The sequence below is a fragment of the Muntiacus reevesi genome, chromosome 5 (assembly GCF_963930625.1).
Source record: "Muntiacus reevesi chromosome 5, mMunRee1.1, whole genome shotgun sequence".
NCBI classification, from domain to species: domain Eukaryota; kingdom Metazoa; phylum Chordata; class Mammalia; order Artiodactyla; family Cervidae; genus Muntiacus; species Muntiacus reevesi.
The window spans coordinates 53,023,350-53,043,893 of NC_089253.1; the positions used below are offsets into that span (position 1 = coordinate 53,023,350).

Sequence of the window (20,544 nt, forward strand, 5' to 3'; positions counted from 1 at the left end):
TGAGCATGTTTATCCTCATTACCCAGCCATGGTCTGCCGTGAACCCAGCATAGGCCCCCGCGCCTTCTGCGGCGTGCAGTTGAATTTGGCCACTGTGTGTCAAATCGTGTGCTCACCTGAACAGCTTTGCCCAAGGAGACACGTAGGTTGAATTAAAAATTAAACCTGTACAGAGCAACATTCATTCTAATCAATAGCATATTTTTCAACAGTCTGGACCCACACATTGATTCTTTATTCCAAAACACGCATGTAACAAAGCTCACCTGGGCAGCCCATGAGACACTGGTGGAGTCTGCTGCAGGGAAACTGGGTCCCAGGCCCCTTAAATATTTCAGTAGAGGTTGCTCATTTGAATGGATGTATTACAGTTCTTTGAAATTGAAATGTAATGTTCTGTAATTCCAACATCTCTCAGAACGCTTTATTAAGGATCCTACTCACTGAAACTGATCATGGCTGTCCCACTACATGCTATAAGAATGGAAATAAATACATGTGGTAAAAATATTGATACTTGTAGCACCTTAGAAGTTCTTAAGAAGTGTATATTTATGAGTGGTAAGTGACAAGGCATTTTAAAAGATTCCCACTTCCTCCCATCCTTTTTAATGTCCTTGTTTACCCGAGGCTCTGCATCCTTTTCCATGGTACTGGGCTGGTTTCGCCTCTCCTGCCTCCACCTGTGATCTGTGATGGATTCAGTACATGGGTGCACTAGCTGGCTCTCTGTGCCTCTAACCTTCTGTGATATTATAGGTCTTTCTTTGCCTCCCAGCTGTATTGTGATAGCAGCACTTTTGTAACCACTAAAGTCCCTACTACTATACTTTGTTCATTTAAAACACAAGTGTTTGTACACTTCTAAATTTGAATTGTAGTGTTGTTTTTATGTGTGTAGACTGCCATAGAGAACCAAAGAGGGACCACCAACCCACAAGAAACAGATTCAAACCAGTTGTAGAGTTAAGGTCGTGTGAGAGCTGCGCCTTCAAAAAGTGTGTGTATTTGTGTAGTGTATTCCATGCTTACTGAGGACATGGGTGTCTTGCCACCCGGTAAAAATTAGGCTATTTAGGATTTTGTAACCGAGGCTGATTTAGAATCAGTTTGAAAGTTCTCTTACAGTGGAAACATCAAATGTTGCTGAATGTCTGTGCTCTTATCTCACTGTTTTGAATTTAGGATTGTTTCCTATTTACCTCTTTTTTTGTCCCCAGGCGCTAAAAATTTTGAAAGGAGTGAACTAATTGCATGTATCTCTCTCTCTCAGCTAATATATATTTTTAATTTCCATAGAAATCTTTTAATTTTCCTAGAAAGTGGATGCCCTTGTTACCACAGTCATTAGCACATACATGTTGGGGGTTTTGACCACAGAAGCGTGGTGCCTGGGGCAGGGGGTGAGGGTAGAGAGCAGGTACAAAAGTAGTTCATCCTGGTCATGGGGTTCTCAAGGCAAGAATACTGAAGGGGTTTGCCATTCCCTTCTCCAGTGCAAGCTCCGGGAGTTGGTGATGAACAGGGAAGCCTGGCGTGCTGTAGTCCCCGGGGTTGCAAAGAGTCGGACACGACTGAGCGACTAAACTGACTGAGCCGATAAAGCAGTTTCAGTTTGGACTCTTAATATTCATTGGTTTGGAGCAGCCTCTTGGTACAATTTAGACAGGTATTTTGATTTAATGGTCTTTTCAGAAGCCAGAGTGGGTGTGGTGTGATTGTTAATGATTACCTCTTCTGAATTGAAAGAGCTCTTCTAAGTTGAATTCTGTCCTACAAGTCACAGGTTCCTGGCGCAAGAGAGAGGCGGTGCAGACTTGATTACTGAGCCATTCACAGCTTGCTTTCTTTGCTTTAAGAGTCTGACTGTAGGGAGGCTGGAGCAAAAATGGGGACAAACAAGGTGTGATATTTTGCAGTGATTAAGAGCATTCTCTTTGCAATTACAGGGCTTCTTGAATTCCAGCATTGCCATTTTTTAGCTGTATGAACTTGAACAAGATATTGTAACCTTTCTTAGTCCAGCTTTTCCTCATCTGCTGAATGTGGTTGATAACCCCCACTTTGTCAGGTTTTGTAGGGTTCAAATTAAACAACATGAGTACAGGGCCCATCCATGTGCCAAGTACACAGTAAACTCTTGATAAATAACCCTTTCCTTGTGTTTCTTTCCTTAAAGAAATCCACATTGCAGATGCAAAACTTTCTGTTGCTTATATTAGTGCTGGGAGCTGATTATCGAATCAATAACTGTTTTCGATCACATCCTTTTCAGTAGAATGAGCATCTAGGTTTAGTGTTTTACTGCTCCACTCAGGCTGTTAACGTCTTCACAATACATGGTTCAGATACTGGTTTATGCTCTTGGTTGTATGGGGCATGAGAAAATGGCTCAGTCAAAGAAATCAAACCTCCCTGCATGCATTCTGTGGGACTGAAGAATTTTCAGTGACTTTTTCATGGCAAATGCGTCCGCAGTTGTCTTCATTGAATCCTGTGAGAGAGAAATGTGAGGGATTTAGCCTGTAGCTTAAATTTTGTCTAGAGACTAACTTTTGCCTGTAATCCTAGACACAAACCAAATATTGTAGTGGTTGAGGTCATGGAATTTGGAGTCAGACCTCCTAGAATCATTCTAGTCAGCACAGAACTGTCGTCTGGTCCCTGACTCCCTTTTACTGTCTCTGTGACTCCTTACTAGCTGTGGGCAAGTGATAACTCTCCGTGTTTTGTTTTGTTTTTTTTAATGACTGAAATGAGGATAATAGTATTTTTTTTCTGACAGCAAGATGATGGAACTTAGATGGGATAATGTATGTAAAGCTTTTACCAAGTTTCTAGAACACACAGGTGTGGATGCTAGGTCGCTTCAGTTGTGCCAGACTCTGAGACCACATGGACTGTAGCCCACCAGGCTCCTCTGTCCACGGGATTCTCTAGGCAAGAATACTGGAGGGGGTTGCCATTTCCTCTTTCAGGGGATCTTCCTAACCCAGGGATCGAACCCATGTCTCCTGTGTCTCCTGCATTGGCAGGCAGGTTCTTTACCAGTAGGGCCACCTTCTAGAACATAATAGATGCTCCACAGATAATCCTACTTCTCTTCTTTCCCTCTTCCTATCACCGCCTTCTCCTTCTTCTTATTTTCTCCCTTTTTCCTCCACTGAGCTTTCAGAAGAGAAAACTAGAGGTGCAGCTTCAGGAAAGACATCTTTATTTCCGGCTTGGCTCTGATTGCTATGATTTTGTGACATGAACTGTAGTCAGAGATGTTGACCCTGCGTGTTCACCAATGCTGATTTGTTTTCTTGCCGTTTCTCTGCAGGAAGGATCAGAATGTTCTCTCTCCAGTCAACTGCTGGAATCTCCTCTTAAACCAGGTGAAGCGGGAGAGCAGAGACCACACCACGCTGAGTGACATCTACCTGAATAATATCATTCCTCGGTTTGTCCAAGTCAGCGAGGACTCAGGAAGACTCTTTAAAAAGGTAAACGGGCTATTTCTAACCACAGACACCATCTTGTAAGTAAGAGAAAGAACATCTTATTGGCCCACTTAAAAGGCTTTCCATGGGTCTTGCCCTACCATGTACTTATGGAGAGAAAACATTGAATTGGCTCTTTTTCTTCCTTTCTCGGATGAATTTATAGTAGCCCTGGGAAAAGAACCATTTGCAAGGTACAACCCCAGGTCTGGCAGCATAATTCATAATTTGTGAATATTAGTAATAACCATATTTGGTTAACTTCATAAGTGATTTGTGAAGCTATTGAGATTCAGAGATGTTCTGTGTTGTTTTATGATTTCCTCTTCTAGTTCATTTAGCACATCCATGTCTGTTTATGTTTTTAGTTTAGTTCTATTTTCAAGTTCTCATCTTATCCAGGGTGAACTCATGAATTTGGTTATCATTCTCATCATGACATATCTTTGTCTTTGGTCCCTGAATGCATTTTTGGGGGTTGTTTTTTGTTTGTTTGTTTTGATGATCACAGGTGGAACTTGAACCCACCCCTCAATGTTTTCTGAAGCTCAGTTGTTTGTGATAATCTTAGGAAATTTGTGCCAAATTCACCTGTCAGTAGTGGAACAAAGCTTTTGGAAACCCAGGAAGCTCTTTTCTAAGCTCTCTCAACCTGAGCTCTTAATGATGTCATTTATTCATAACTTTTGGTTACAAATGGTGGCAAATACCCCAACTATTGTACTTGATGTACCATGTCTAACTTTCAAGCTCTGACACTTCCAAAAGATTTTTTATTTTTTTTCCATTTATTTTTATTAATTGGAGGCTCATTACTTTACAATATTGTAGTGGTTTTTGCCATACATTGACATGAATCAGCCATAGATTTACATGTATTCTGCATCCCGATCCCCCCTCCCACCTCCCTCTCCACCCGATCCCTCTGGGTCTTCCCAGTGCACCAGCCCCGAGCACTTGTCTCATGCATCCAAAAGATTTTTTAGAAGGTGAATAACCCTCCCACAAGTGATATGTAGAAAGAGGATATATTTATATAGAGGAGTATCATTGGTTTCATACATAGGGAATTAATCATTGGTTTCCCATTGACAAAATCAGTGTTAAAATTTGAGGCTGGGGGAGAATGGACTTCGGTAAATAAGACTATGGCCCATAGTAGCCTTAACTCTTGGTCAGTTTTCTGATTCTTAACATAAGGAAGTATATAGATCTCAGTAGGTCTGGAATTAGAACCCAATTTCTTCTTTTTTTTACCAGCATGAAAGAATAACTGCTTTAGAATTGTCCATCTACATAATTGCATCTGTGAAGGGGCTTTCCCTGTGTCATACAGATAGGATATTAACACTACAATCATCTGAGAATGAAAGAAGGAAGATAAAGATAACTCCTTGCAGAGCTCACTGGCTATTTTTAGTGGCCCGGCTGTGCTGTGGTTGGGGCCATACTTCATTTAGGGGCGAGGGTACTTTTCACCATCTCCTCATGCTTCCTAGCATCTGCTCCAGCTTGCTTGTCATTAACTTGAATTATTCTGTAACATTTGGTGACATTGTATGTGACTAAAATTAATGACTATAGTTAATAAAACTGTATTCAATACTGGAACACTGCTAAGAGAGTAGATTTCACGGGCTCTTTTCATAAACACAAAAAAGGTAACTGTGTGATGAGATGACATATTATCTTGATTGTAGTAATCATTTCACTCTTATGTGTATACTAAATCATTTTATACACCTGAAATATATAGAATTTTTATTAAAAAATATTTTTAAACCTTAGATGGAACCAGTGATCAGATACCAGTTCTCTACCATCTTGACAGACACTTAGACCATCTCGAGACGAAAAGGGGTTGATGGATAGTATCCTCCTCTATTTCTTCTGTTCATCTGAGAAGAAATTTTTATGAGAGATGTTTAGCTATCTGGACTTTACCCCATCTCTCAGCTCGCTTTTCTCCAGTTTCAGAAGGTTAGAGAAGAACCAAGCTGAGAGAATCTTATAACCCCTCCAGATTTTAGAGATGTTTATGCCAAAGGCAGTCAGTTATCAAAGCCACAAGCATCCCTGGCTCCGCAGATGCCATTCACGTTTCACCAAAGGCCTAAGCACATGGCATGTATATAAAACATGGTATGTATCCCCATCCACTCATGAATGATATTCCAACCTTTGTCTAAGCATTGGCCTCCTTAAGCAATGCATTTCTATGCTGAGGTTGTAAGGAAGAATTTCTAATTAATCACTGGATTGTTTATATATTACATTTCATTGAAGAAAAGTGAATTATCATCAGCTTAAAGCTAAATGCATTTGTATAAACTGAAAACACCTGGTAACCAGCTTCCAGATCAAGAAACAGAGTATTTCAGTCCCAGAAGTCCCCTAATGCTCCTTTCTTGTCACTAAGGGATTGGGAGGGGTGTCCCCAGTCCCTCAGAATAGCGTCACTCCTGACTTTTCACAGCAGAGATTAGTTTTGCTCAGTTTCATACTTTATATAAATAGAATCGTGCAGTGTGTACTCTTCTGTGTCTGGTTTTTCTCATTCAACATTGTATTTGTGAGATTTGTACATATTATTGTAGGTAGTTGTAGATCATAGGACTTTCTCTTGATCCTTGTAACTTTCCATCAGTTAAATTATAGTGGATTAGAGATATCCTTAGGATTGTCAAATAACCAATGTTTACCATCCCACAGGGTGAATAACCTCTTTTCTCTCTCCCCTGGGGTCCAGTGTAGGCAGAGAACTCTAAGGTAGAAGCTAGCTTGGCTGATCCTAAGAATAGATTAATTCTGTTTGGATGAGAACTCCTCTGCTTTCTAGTAATGGGCAAAGAAGCAGTTTCTCTCCATACCTGACATTTTCAGTCTCCTTTGTTTAGAGTGTGTTGCACATGAAGAATTAGGAACCCACAGGTTGAGCTATAGTAATCAGATAAGAGAACCGAGGAGTGTCCCTGGCCACCCTGGCAGTTACTTGAAGATTCTTGGGTCTTGCTTTATGCTCTTAAAGCAGAGCCCTTCTCCAAGAGATTCTTTCTCTTGGGCTCAGCTTAGCCAGTAACTCTGAAACTCTGGACAATTACCTTCTTTTTTCTCTGCCTTAGTTCTCCCAAGTTTAAAGAAAACTGAGCTATAGGGTCTTCATTCTGCCTTTGAAATCTAATGCACTGTAATTGTATGATGACAAAGACATCCTACACTGAGGGCTTCCTTCTGGTTGTTGGGTGACCTTTGTTAAATTGTGATAAGGTAAGCTGCAATCCCTGAGATAAGGATGGACAAAAGTGAGTGTGGGTATAGAGAAGGGGCTCACTTAAGCAATGGAAGGCCACATTTCTTAAAAGATTGAAGTATTGTTTCAGATTCTTTTATCTACAATGGCCAGCAACCAAGAGATGCCACACTGATATCCAAACATGTAGAATAAATACACCTCTTATTTTACCTGTAAATTTGGCTCCAGTAGCAAAAGGAAAAACCCACATTTCTCTGGAGACACAAAGAAAATGTACCTTTATTTCTGATTCGGCTGTGGACACCTGAAAATTTACCAGTATTTTATGTGAATTTGAATCTTCTGCTTGTCACTGGTAAAAATCAGGGCTTTTCTTCCTGCAAAGAAATTTATTTTAATCTATAAGACTTAATGATTCTCTGGCAAAGGTTATAATCATCAAAACCAAGATTTTTGAACCCTCGTGTGCTAGGTACAGTATGCATTATCTTATTGAATCCTTACAACACTTCTATAAGGTAGTTATTACTATGACCCTTATTTTATGGGGGGAGAAACTGAGACTTCAAGAGATTAAGCAAGAGAAGAAATGAGGCTGGTATTTAAATATAGCCATCAGGCTCTAGAACTCAAGGTTTTCCACCTACATGTTCTATTAGGCCTCTCTAGGTATTGTATGCAGAGTAGAGGGTAATCTGGATTTTCTTACTCTTTTTCATTGAATCCAGATATTTCACTTAGTTACAGAATTAGACTAAACCTTTTCTTCAGCACATAACCCTTCAAAGGACCTGAAGGTGTTAAACAGCAACATTCCGTTGCTTCTCCTACCTGGTGTCTGGGCAGGCACCTGGTGTTGAAAGTCAAGTACAGCAGCGTGTTTTTCTCCCTAGGGGCAGAGTCTCTAGTAAGAGGGAAACAAAGACTCATTAGAGATGAGAGCTGACCGAAAATCTGACTGGGAACTGACTCAGCTAATTCGGGGATGTCAGGGTGGCTGCACAATTGGCCCCTCTTTGCTCTGAACCCCCTTAAGGGATGCTCCCTGCTGGCCCTCTGGTTTGTGGTTATGTCTGCTGGGACATATTTCACATGTTGCCTGAAGTCCTGGTAGAGATTCCTTTAGCTAAATATAACATGTAGAGAAAGTAGCCTCCTGTCCACAACTCAGAAACAGGCGCACTTTGTCTAAGACTCCAGGGGAAGTTGAGCCCGTTTGGTGCTCCTGACATCTCCTTTCATGTTATGAAAGCTTAGTCTGTCTAACCCCTGTTGGAACCAGGGTCTGGGCAAATATTATTGCTGCCACCTTCATTTGTTTAATGCGGTGGCTTAAAAAACGGGGGCCAAATTCTACCAACTCTGACTCTCAGCTCCCTCTCGTCTCTGTGCAGGGCGTGTCCTAAAGGATCCTACCAGGAAGAGAAATTGTTTCTCTCACTCTCTTAGTTTAAACTGAAATAAACTTGGATGTGCATTTTCCCACCGGGGAGAAGACCACCCTGTTCTCTCTCCCCGCCTCACTTAGCTGGGACACCCTAAACGTGCCTCCCACTTGGCATTTCCAGTCACACTTTCTAGCCCTTAACAGCTGTTTACTCTTAGGCTTGGAAGGCAGTCAGTTCAGACAGTGCTAAGACTGAATTTTATTCTGCCTATTATGGTATTTCAGGTAACTGTTTTATCTTTATTACCCTAAGGTTCTATGGCAGAAAGTCAGGTTAAATTGAGAAAGCTAGGTCAGATTCCCAATAGACCACTAGTTCTCAAACTTCTGCTTTTCGAGAGAGTCACTTGGGATGTTTTTAAAAAAAAATCTTTGCGACCTTAAAGAGACAAAGATTTCTTAGGATATCAAAAGCATGAACTATAAAAGAAAAAGAAAAAAGAAAAATGGACTTCATCAATTCTTGGACTTTTATTCTTGGAAAGATATTGTTAAGAAAATGAAAAATAAGCCATAGGACTGGGAGACTATACTTGCAATACACAGAACTCAATAATAAGATGATGGAATACCCACATTTTTTTAAACAGGTAAAAGGTTTTAATAGACACATTCACCAAAGAAGATATATATAAGTGGCTAGTAAGCTCATGAAAAGATGCTCAATATCGTTAATCATCAGGTAAATGCAAATTAAAGCCAGTATAAGGAGATATGCTACATACACACTAGAAAGGTTGACATTAAGAAGACTGACAATACCGTTAGAATGGATGGAATTCTCATGTGTTGCTGGTAAAAAAATATAAAAAGGTACAAACTGTTTTAGAAAATAGTTTGGCAGTTTCTTATGAAGTTAAATATGTACTTAACCATATGACCCATCGATTTCATATCTATGCGTTTATCCAAGAGAAATAAAAGTATATATCTACACAAAAACTTGTACCTGAATATTCGTAATAGCTTTTGTTGTAGACTGAATAATGGTCCCACCCCGAAGATGTCTCTGTTGTAATTCCTAGAACCTGTGGATGTTGTTGGACTTTATCCATAAGTCTTTGCACATATGATGAATTTGAAGATCTTAGGATGTGGATTTAATTCTTGTTTACATAAGTGGGTCCTAAATGCAATCACTAGTGTCCTTATAAAAGAGAAGTGGAGGGAGATTACAGGCAAAAGAGAGGAAGGCCATATGAGAGAGGTGGAGGGAAGGAAATAAAGTCACAGAGAAGATGCTAGGCCACTGGCTTTGAAGATGGAGCCAAGGAGCACGGCTCTATATGCTAAGAAAGGAAATTGAAAGCCTCGCTGCTGATACCGTTTAGCCCAGTAAAATTGATTTTGAACATCTGATCTCCAAAACTATACAAGAGTAAATGTGTGTTGTTTCAAGCCACAGGTTGCAGTAATTTGTTATGGCCACTGTAGGAAACTAATATTTTATTTATTAGAGCCAAAACTGGTAACAACTCAAATATCCATCAACAGATGAATAAGCATATTGTAGAAAATCATGTTGTGGTATGTCCATATATGAATACTACTTGGCGATAGAAAGAAATGAAATGCTATTGGATACAATAATGCCAATGAACTCACAAAACATTCTATTGATAAAAAGAAGTCAGACATTACGAACACATTCTGCATGATTAAATTTATTTGAAATCTTGTAAAAGATAACTCTAATACATAGTGATAGAAAGTAAATCAGTGATGGCCTTGGGGCCAGAGTGGGGATGGCGTCAACTGCAAAGGAATACAAGGGAACTGGGGGTTGTGGAAATGTCCTACACTCTTCATTATGGCCGTGTGCACTTGTCAAAATGTGTCATCGTACATACTCAAAATGTATACATTTTATTGTATTCAAATTATGCCTCAGTAAAATTGATTTAAAAGATAATAAAAGAATACCATGCCAAGGCGCCACTTCAGGACAGTTGAATCATGGTCTCAGGGATAGAGTCCAGCTGACCCTTGCCTATAATCAGGGTTGAGAATCACTGCTGTAGATACCCTGGTTTGCATCTTGGGGAAGCCCAAGGGCATGAGATGCATATGAAGCAGTAAGACCCTGTCCGTCTGTCTGTGAGCCGTACTTGCCTCTGCTGCAGACAGCGTTGAAGCATCTAGGTCAGTTTGTCTAGGCTTCCCATTGTCGTTTACTTATACTCTTGGAAGATGACAAAGGGTGAATCTCGCTTTAGGGGTCACACTGGAAATAGGAGATGCAAGAAGGGTGCTGAGGAAGAATCATAAGAGGATCAATTAGTCATTTTCTCCAGGACCCTGAGGTGTTAGACATGTCCTTTTCCCATGAGAGCAGTCAGAAGAGAATTGCCACAACCGGTCAGATTTGCTCTGGCCAAGGAGATGGCTCTGGCAGTAAAACAGGTTAAAAGGCGATTTGAAACTAAAAGCAGTACTTGTTACCTGCCTACCTGTTTATCCCCTTTGGATAGGACTTCCTGTGGAGTCTTTGAGTCTAGCTGTTTGGCGTGTATGAGGGGAGAGGATGATGATTCACCACCATGTTCTGTGGTGGCGCCATAACTGGGAGGAGAAGAAATGACCTATGATGCTGGTAGAGTTGAATGTCCCTGATCAGTACCATAGATTGAATGTAAGAAGAAAGCAATAGATTACCAAAGGTTTTGTTCTGCCCTCTTGAGAACAGGTTTGACCTGAAGATGTTTCTGGGGGAAGGAGTAGATGTTTGACTTACCCCTCCCTCTCTTCCCCAGTCCTCCCCACAGCTTCTCCTTGTGGAACTCAGTATCTAAGTTGATTAAATTTCCTCCCTGTTCTAACAAGGTCACTAAGAGCAGTGTGTGGTGCTTTACAGACAGCTGTTCCCGTTGCCCAATTTATCTTGTTGGGAGCAAAACTCTGTTCCAATTAATTGAGCTTTGTTCTCTCATATCTGATGAAGAGATCCCCTTTGGAAAGAAGAATAGGATGTGAAGCTGAGCTTATTTGAGTAGGGAATGGAAGGCTGCCAGCTACTTCAAAAGTATCTCTGATGATAGGGGGGCGTCAGGTTTGCTGCCAAAGCCAGCATTGAGGGGAGCTTTGTACTTCGTGCTGTTTGTGGCATTTTAGCTTTGGTTTCTGTGACACCGGTCAGAAGCATCTGTATCCTCCCCCTTGGGGCTTCTCTCTGGGTGTCCCAGGTCTCTTTTGGCCTTAGGAAGATTCAGCTAAGAGGGAATGTGTGCATCAAAGATGCCTGCTTTGACTTGGGTTAGTTTATAGATTTGCCTCTTTGGTGTTTCAGTTCTCAGGTATATAGATGCCTTTTTTGAAAGAGCACAAGGTGCTCTGTGTAATGGTACCCTGTCTTCATAAATCAGGGGGCGGTTAAGGGTACCAGAAGAGCAATTTTAAATTGTGGAAAAGAGAGATGCAGTGGACAGAAAACAAAAACGTCTCCATGCCACCTTGTATGTATTGGAATACTACCCTAAACTAGGAGAGCATGTGGTCAAGAAGTATTTTAGTGAAAACTGTATACACACCATTATACTAGTGCTAAAGAGAGCTTAAAGTCAAATTGAGGAGTAAGATTAGCCCCCAGGGGGCTTAGGGCTTTTCAGTCCATTTAAAGCTCCCAAAACTTTCTACGGGAGGATGTTAAGAATACTAATAAATAACAAGCTTTCTTGAAATGCTTATATACTTTTATTGTTATTGTTTAGTCACTCAGTCGTGTCCAGCTCTTTTACGACCCCATGGACTGTAGCCCACCAGGCTCCTCTGTCCATGGGATTCTCCAGGCAAGAATACTGGAATGGATTGTTATTTCCTTCTTCAGGGGATCTTCCCAACCCAGGGATCAAACCCTCGTCTCCTGCATTGACAGGCAGGTTCTTTCCTGCTAAGCCATCAGGGAAGCCCTGTATATACCCTGCTGCTGCTGCTGCTGCTAAGTCGCTTCAGTCGTGTCCGACTCTGTGCGACCCCATAGACAGCAGCCCACCAGGCTCTTCTGTAGGAGGCCCTAAATATATTTTCTCTAGTCTTTCCATCTATTTTGAAAGGTTTTTTTCCCTTAGCTTTTTACGTAAGTATAAAGTTGTTAGAGAATATGCTTGTATTGTAAAGTGTACAGCTCTATGAATTTTTACAAATGGAACCAAGTGTGTAATTATTACCCAGATAAAGAAAAGAATGTACCCAGTATCCCACGAGCCCCCGCTTTTGCCCCTTTCCATTCATTATCCTCTGAAAGCCACTAGCCGAACTTCTAACACAATATAAGTATTTGCTGTTTTTGAAAAAAAAATTATATAAATGGAATTTTATTCTTTCAGCTATTTAACTATGGCATTTTTTTATTCCCTTGTTTCTACTGTTTATTATGAGAAGTCAGCTATGATTCTTATTGTAGTTCCCCTGGATATAATGTTTTGGCGGATTGGGCGACTGCTTGTAATATTTCTTCTTTTTTTAATATTTACTTATTTTTACTGCGCTGGGTGTTTGTTGCTGCGTGTGGACTTTGCCTAGTTGCAGTGAGCGGAGGCTGCTTTCTCGTTGCGGTGTGCGGACTTACTGCAGCGGCTTCTCTTGTTGCAGAGCACAGGCTCCGGGGTGCGCAGGCTTCCCTAGTTGTGGAGCAAAAGCTTTGTTGTCCCTTTGGCATGTGGAATCTTCCCGGACCAGGGATCAAACCCGTGAACCCTGCAATGGCAGGTGATTCTTAACCACTGGACTACCAGGGCAATCCTGTTTTTTTCTTTATCTTTTGTTTTTAGCAATTTGACTATAATGAGTCTAAGAGTGGTGTTCTTTTTTTTTTTAATTTGACTGAGATAAGTACAGTATCTAAATAGCCTGGATCCATAGATAGTGGTTTTACTTCAATTTGGGAAAAATTATGGGAAATATTTTTTCTGTCCTGCTTTCTCTTCTTGCTTTGACTCCAATTGCACACTTGTTGGACTGCTTGATACAGGCCCATAGGTCATTGAGGCAAGCTTTTTTTTCCCGTGTGCTTCAGTTTAGATAATTTTAGATAATTTTTAAAGTTTACTGATCCTTTCTTGTTGTATCCAATCTGCTATTCATATCATCCAATACATTTTTTATTTCAACTGTTATATTTTTTAGTTTTGTGATTTCCATTTGGTTCTTCATTTTTTTCTTACAGTTTCCATAGAACTAAAAGTACCCCCTCTTCATCTATTATTTTTAAACATATTTGGCAATTATTTGAAAAATTCTTGTCAGCTGTTTTCAACATCTACATCATCTGTAGTTCTGTTTCTATTTATTATTGACTTTTTTCTCTTGACCATGAATAGCATTTATTTTTTCAAATCTACTAATGTTTTATTTCATATTGGACATTGTAGATTTCATTATTGAGACTCTAATTGTGTTTAATCTTCCTCTGCAGAGTGTTAAGTTTTGATTTACTAGGCAGTTAAATTGATCACCTTGAGCTTGTAGGGAACTGGTTTTATGCTTTGTTAAAATGGGTCTATATAGGTTTTGCCTGTAGTTCTGAAACATATTCTATACATATAAGTTATGACCTTTCTGGAGTTCCCATGGAAAGCCCAGGATGTTTATCAGGCCCTCTAACTTGTCAGACTTTGAACTCCAAAGTCCATCTCCCCTACAGTGGCAGCAGCTAGGATGACCAGCAGTCCCAGTTTGCCTGGGGGTGAGGAGGGAGTTCCTGGAACATGAGCCTTTCAGTTTTATCCATTCTACCGTTGATGACATTTGGATAAGTTTCCAGTTTGAGGCTATTATGAATAATGCTTCTGTGCACATAATTTTGGAAAGTTATTTTTCCTCCCACTGTATAGTTGAAAAAACTAAAGCTCGCATTGGTAAAATGCTCTTTTGTAAGACCCAGGAGAGGTGACAGTGAAATTTGAAATCTCATGCTCTTTCTACAGCATCACCCTGCCACTCACGTTTCAGGATTTATAGGTGGCATCCTTAACACTTAGTTACTGCCAGATCGGATTGTTGAGCCTGGTCACAACCTGAGCGCCGATGACGGTGGATTCAAACCCTGCTTCTCTCCCCGTTTCCCCTTCACCCTCCCCTGGCCTCGTCCCTGCCTTCTGTACCTCTCCTTTCCCCCTTCTCTGTTTTCCTCCCTCTTCCTTCTTACTTTCTGTTCTTTTGAATAATCTTTTAAATCTTTTAAATGCACATGTGCATTGCAGAAAATAGAAAATATCAAAAAGCAAAAATATGATAACTAAAAAGCTTATAAACTAAATAAATTAAAAAAACTAAATAACTAAAAAAAGATTGTATTGTATATATTATTTTATAATCTATTATTTTAGTCAAAATCTCCACTTACCTATTTCAGTAAATTTTCATCTAATGTGCAAACCATGTAAATATTTACCTAATTGTCCTAAAATGTCCTTGACACCTGGTTTTCCCACGCTAGTATCTAACACACAGTGGTTTTCTGTCCCTTAAGTCTCCTTTAATCTAGTACTGTTTCTTTGCCGTGACGCTGATTTGCTGCATAGACCAGGCCAGTGTCCTACAGATTCTCCCTCCTTCTAGATTCACCTACTTGCTTCCTTGTTTTGTTATTTAACTTCTTCCCATACCCTGTATTTCCTGTAAATTGGAAGGTGGTGCTATAGACCAAACCTATTCATGATATATATTTTCAACTAGAATATATAGTAGACGATGTTGTATACTTCATATTGCATCACATCAGGAAATAAAGCCACCAATAATGATGCCACTATGACCCCCCCCCCCCCAGATTAGGGTGATAGTCTGAACCCTCTATTTTACAGCTACATTTTTCTCACACAGTAAAAGGCCTGTTGTGTGGTATTATTTATCATACATATTTTGCGTGCCAGTTCAGTTGTTCATCTGGTATTTTTTAACATCAATTGATAATCTCTGTACTTCCTATATTTGGTTATAAGATGCTACTCTGAGAAAAGATTACTAATATAATTCATCAGGCACCATGAAAATAGATAGTAGCTTGTAAAAATGTATTACTCCCAGGAGAAACTACACTAATGGTGTAGAAGCTGACTAGGTATCAATTGTTTATTATAAGACTCACAGCAATAATAGAAATAAAATCTATAACTAATACCAAAAGGACTGATGCTGAAGCTGAAGCTCCAATACTTTGGCCACCTGATGCGAAGAACTGACTCATTGGAAAAGACCCTGGTGCTGGAGGCAGGAGGAGAAGGGGAAGACAGAGGATGAGATAGTTGGATGCCATCACTGACTTGATGAGCTTGAGTTTGAGCAAGCTCTGAGAGTTGATGATGGACAGGGAGGCCTGTGTGCTGCAGTCCATGTTAGGTTACCGAGAGTCGGACACGACTGAGTCGTTCAGTCATGTCCAACTCTTTGTGATCCATGGACTGTAGCCTACCAGGCTTCTCTGTCCATGGGATTTTGCAGGCAGGAATACTGGAGTTGGTTGCCATTTCCTTCTCCAGAAGATCTTCCCAACCCAGGGATCAAACCTGCGTCTCCCGGATTGCAGGCAGACACTTTACCCTCTGAGCCACCAGGGAAGCCCTACTGAATACTAAAAGAGTGGTAACCATGCCTAAGGACTATGCTCAGTACTTTACATGTATTAACCTATTTAATCGTCACAACGCCCTTAAAGATGGGTAGCGGTTTTATCATCTCCATTTATAGATAAGAACATGGGCAGAGGCTAAGCAATTTATTCAAGACTGTACAGCCGATTGGTGGCAGAATTGGGATTTGTGGCTGCGTGGCCCACTTCCTGTGTCATCTCTTCACATCACTGTGGTCTGCTCCCTCGCATGTAGAAAGGTAGCAGTCATTGTATTGGGAAGGTGCTTGTGAAAGGAATGAATGACTTGGGCATTCTGCAGTAATACCTTTGGGTACTTTTGCCAGGCCAGAATTTTCCTTGTGCTCTTCTGACTCAGCTTCTTGCCCAGCTTGTCCAGAGAGAAAATAGGTATCTGATTTCAGCCTCCCTCCTCTCAGGACTGGCTTCTTTTGATTCCCCTATTTGTCTTTGTCAGGAGTTTTTCTTTGACTTTTTTCCTGCTTGTCTGAACATGATTTTTAATTAAAATGTGAAAAAAAAATTCTCCTTCTTTTGAGATAGCATCTTCAGTTTTTCCATTCTCTTCTTCTTTCCTTTAAGATACTGAACTTTTCAGATCTGATGGTTTTTCTACTTGATCATGCCCACCCCTTAGCCTTTTTGTTGTGTTTTTTTCTTTTCTGTCTTTGACTGTGTGCTCCACAAATCATTCAGGTCTCTATCCAGCTTTTCCTAGTATTTAACCAACATGAAGCGTTCAGTTACCCGCTAATTTTGTCTGCGCTAACTCTTGTCTTTGAGAGTCCATAGGAACCTATTTCTTACGAGCTCTTGGAATCATCCTCTGTTGAGCTAAGTAGTTATGGGTAAAGCCCAGGGACAAGACTGAGTAGCAACATTTTCTGTCATCTTTGATTTGGAAGCAAACAAAAATCCCTTAGCTTAGTTTACTTTTTTCCTAATTGTTAAAGTAATACGTATTCTTCCAGCACATTGAGGGGAAAACAAAAATAATAAAAAGAAATTAATGGTTACTTAGAATTAGTATTAACATTGTAAGGTGTATTTCTTTACAGTCTTTTTTCTATGTGTATTTTTCTTTAGAAAACTAAGATTATATTGTATATTATTTTGTATAATTTTTTTCATTTATCATTTTAGCTGAACATTTTTTCCGTGTCATTGCATCCTCTTTAAAAATGTGGTTTTTAATGATCAGGCAGCATTCTATTTGCAGCATTCTATCCCACAGCTCATTCCTACATTCTTTATGGTTCTTTGGCTATGTTGTTTTGACTCTCTGCTCGAACATGTTCTAGTATGTCCAGAAGCAATCCAGAATCTCATTTGTGTCTTTCTGCAAGTCATTTGTTCGTAGGAATGCTTTCATTTGAAAACACCCTACTTCCACGTGATATAAGGCAAGGAGAGAGAGTTTCCCCTCTTCTTTTTTCCCCTTTTCTTGCTCTGTCTTCCTCTATCTCCCAGTTTAGCCCGGAACCTTGATCTCAGACCTATGGCTGACCTGGGTACTGGCTGGCTCAGTGGAATTCTTTCACTGCATTAGGTTTCAGTTTCCTCATCTTTGCACTGGAGAATATTACTCATATGCTCATTTTTCCTTCCCAGAATGTTTACACACACACATACGCACACATGGACTTCCCCAGTGGCTCAGAGGTAAAGAATCTGCCCGCAATGCAGGAGTTGTGGGTTTGATCACTGGGTTGGAAAGATCCCCTGGAAGACGGCATGGCAACCCACTCCAGTATTCTTGCCTGGAGAATTCCATAGACAGAGGAGCCTGGTGAGCTATAAAGTACATGGGGTTGCAAAACGGTCAGACACAACTGAAGTGACTTGGTGCATGCATGCGCACACACACACACAAGAATATTATTTGTCCATTAAAAAAAACAAGATCCTCCCATTTGTGATAACGTGGATAAAGGAGGAGGGAATTATGCTAAGTGAAATGAGCCAGGCAGATAAAGGTAAATGCTGTAGGGTATCACTTATCCGTGGAATCCTTTTTTAAAAAGCCAATTTCATAGACATAGAGAACAGAATGGTGGTTGCCAGGGGTTGAGGGATAAATGGGGCGATGTAGCTTGAAGGGCACAAATATTTAATTATAAGTTCTGAGGCTCTTTAGTAAAGCATACAGTTAATAATATAGCTTGTGTACTTGAAAGTTGCTGAGAGTAGATCTTAAGCCTTCTCACTACACACAAAGAGTTAACTATGTGAGGTGGTAAATATGCTAATCATCTTGATCTTGGTATTCATTCTACAATGTATATGTATATCAGATCATCACTTTGTAGACTTTCAGTTCAGTTCACTTGTTCAGTCGTGTCTGACTTTTTGTGACCCCATGGACTGCAGCACACCAGGCCTCCCTGTCCATCACCAACTCCCAGAGTTTACTCAAACTCATGTCCATTGAGTTGGTGATATCATCCAACCATCTCAACTTCTGTCGTCCCCTTCTCCTCTTGCCTTCAGTCTTTCCTAGCACCAGGGTCTTTTCAAATGGGTCAGTTTTCCACATCAGGTAGACAAAGTATTGGAGTTTCAGCTTTGACATCAGTCCTTCTGGTGAATATTCAAGACTGATTTCCTTTAGGATGGACTGGTTGGATCTCCTTGCAGTCCAAGGGACGCTTCAAGAGTCTTCTCCAACACCACAGTTCAAAAGCATCAATTCTTCAGTGCTCAGCCTTCTTTATAGTCCAACTCTCACATCCATACATGACTACTGGAAAAACTGTAGCCTTGACTAGATGGACCTTTGTTGGCAAAGTAATGTCTCTGCTTTTGAATATACTGTCTCGGTTGGTCATAGCTTTTCTTCCAAGGAGTAAGTGTCTTAATTTCATGGCAGCAATCATTATCTGCAGTGATTTTGGAGCCCAAAAAAATAAAGTCTGACACTGTTTCCCCATCTGTTTGCCATGAAGTGATGGGACCCAGATGCCATGATCTTAGTTTTCTGAATGCTGAGCTTTAAGCCAACTTTTTCACTCTCCTCTTTTACTTTCATCAAGAGGCTCTTTAGTTCTTCTTTGTTTTCTACCTTAAGGGTGGTGTCATCTGCATATCTGAGGTTAATGCTATTTCTCCCAGCAATCTTGATTCCAGCTTGTGTTTCTTCCAGCCAAGCGTTTCTCATGATGTACTCTGCATATCAGTTAAATAAGCAGGGTGACAATATACAGCCTTGATGTACTTCTTTTCCTATTGAGAACCAGTCTGTTGTTCCATGTCCAGTTCTAACTGTTGCTCCCTGACCTGCATACAGGTTTCTCAAGAGGCAGGTCAGGTGGTCTGGTATTCCCATCTCTTTCAGAATTTTCCACAGTTTATTGTGATCCACACAGTCAAAGGCTTTGGCATAGTCAATAAAGCAGAAATAGATGTTTTTCTGGAACTCTCTTGCTTTTCCGATGATCCATCAGATGTTGGCAAATTGATCTCTGGTTCCTCTGCCTTTTCTAAAACCAGCTTGAACATCTGGAAGTTCTCGGTTCATGTATTGCTGAAGCCTGGCTTGGAGAATTTTGAGCATTACTTTACTAGAGTGTGAGATGAGTGCAATTGTGCAGTAGTTTGAGCATTCTTTGGGATTGCCTTTCTTAGGGACTGGAATGAAAACTGACCTTTTCCAGTCCTGTGGCCACTGCTGAGTTCTCCAAATTTGTTGGCATACTGAGTGCAGCACTTTCACAGCATCATCTTTCAGGGTTTGAAATAGCTCAACTGGAATTCCATCACACCCACTAGCTTTGTTCATAGTGATGCTTTCTAAGGCCCACTTGACTTCACATTCCAAGATGTCTGGCTCTAGGTGAGTGATCACACCATTGTGATTATCTGGGTCGTGAAGATCTTTTTTGTACAGTTCTTCTGTGTATTCTTGCCACCCTTCTTAATATCTTTTGCTTCTGTTAGGTCCATACCATTTCTGTCCTTTATTGAGCCCATCTATGCACGAAATGTTCCCTTGGTATCTCTAATTTTCTTGAAGAGATCTCTAGTCTTTCCCATTCTATTGTTTTCTCCTATTTCTTTGCACTGATCACTGAAAAGTTGTAGACTTTAAATAAATACAATCATGGTTTTTAATTATTCCTCAATAAAGTTAAGAATGGAAAGAAAGAAAGCACTCTGCAGAGCTCTGGTTCTGTTCACGTGGAAGAGTCTGCCCTTGTGCCTTCTCCCTGCTAGGGTAGCCCTTGCCTCTCTAAGCTAATCTTTTTTAGCACTGTGTTATCGTATAGGGTAGTGAGGAAATACAGAAGGCAAACTGGGAGATCCAGTCTCTAGCTTTAATCGTCTCTTCTCCACAGCCAAGATGATCCACGCCTTCTGCCCACAGTGGCATCGCATCCTTTCCTGCCTTGCCTCTTCCCGTGGCCTTGTTTTCCTTTTGATGCTCATTTTGAGGGTGGAGAGTAGAAAAAAGCTTTCTCTTTTTGCAGCTCCCTGAGTCAGTGGCTTTTCTGGGTTTTTGAGTTCTCAGATAGGAAAACTGCAGGCCCACCTGATTCTTCTTTCAGGGACACTTTAGAAAGAGAGAAAGAGAGCACACTGCTTTATTTAAATCCAGGAGTACCACTATCAGGTCATTTAGTTCATTTTAGTAAATATTATTAGATTGTCTTTAATTGCTTAGTAGTCAAATTGACACTATAAAAGAGCTGCAGAACAAGCTTAAAACATGGTTCAAGATCTTAGATCTCTTAAATCTCAGTTGGATAGACAGGCCATAGACTCCAGAAGCAGGTTA

The 20,544-nt window shown here is 40.4% G+C and overlaps 1 protein-coding gene across 9 annotated transcripts in view; it reads left to right on the forward strand.

Annotated features, from left to right (window-relative positions):
• SRGAP2 (SLIT-ROBO Rho GTPase activating protein 2) overlaps positions 1–20,544 on the forward strand; it is a 249,096-nt gene that overhangs the window by 125,707 nt on the left and 102,845 nt on the right. For all 9 annotated transcript variants that reach the window (XM_065938270.1, XM_065938271.1, XM_065938265.1 and 6 more), the window contains one exon: positions 3,326–3,488. In XM_065938270.1, the coding sequence (XP_065794342.1) occupies positions 3,326–3,488 (163 nt within the window). The remainder of the gene's footprint in view (positions 1–3,325; positions 3,489–20,544) is intronic.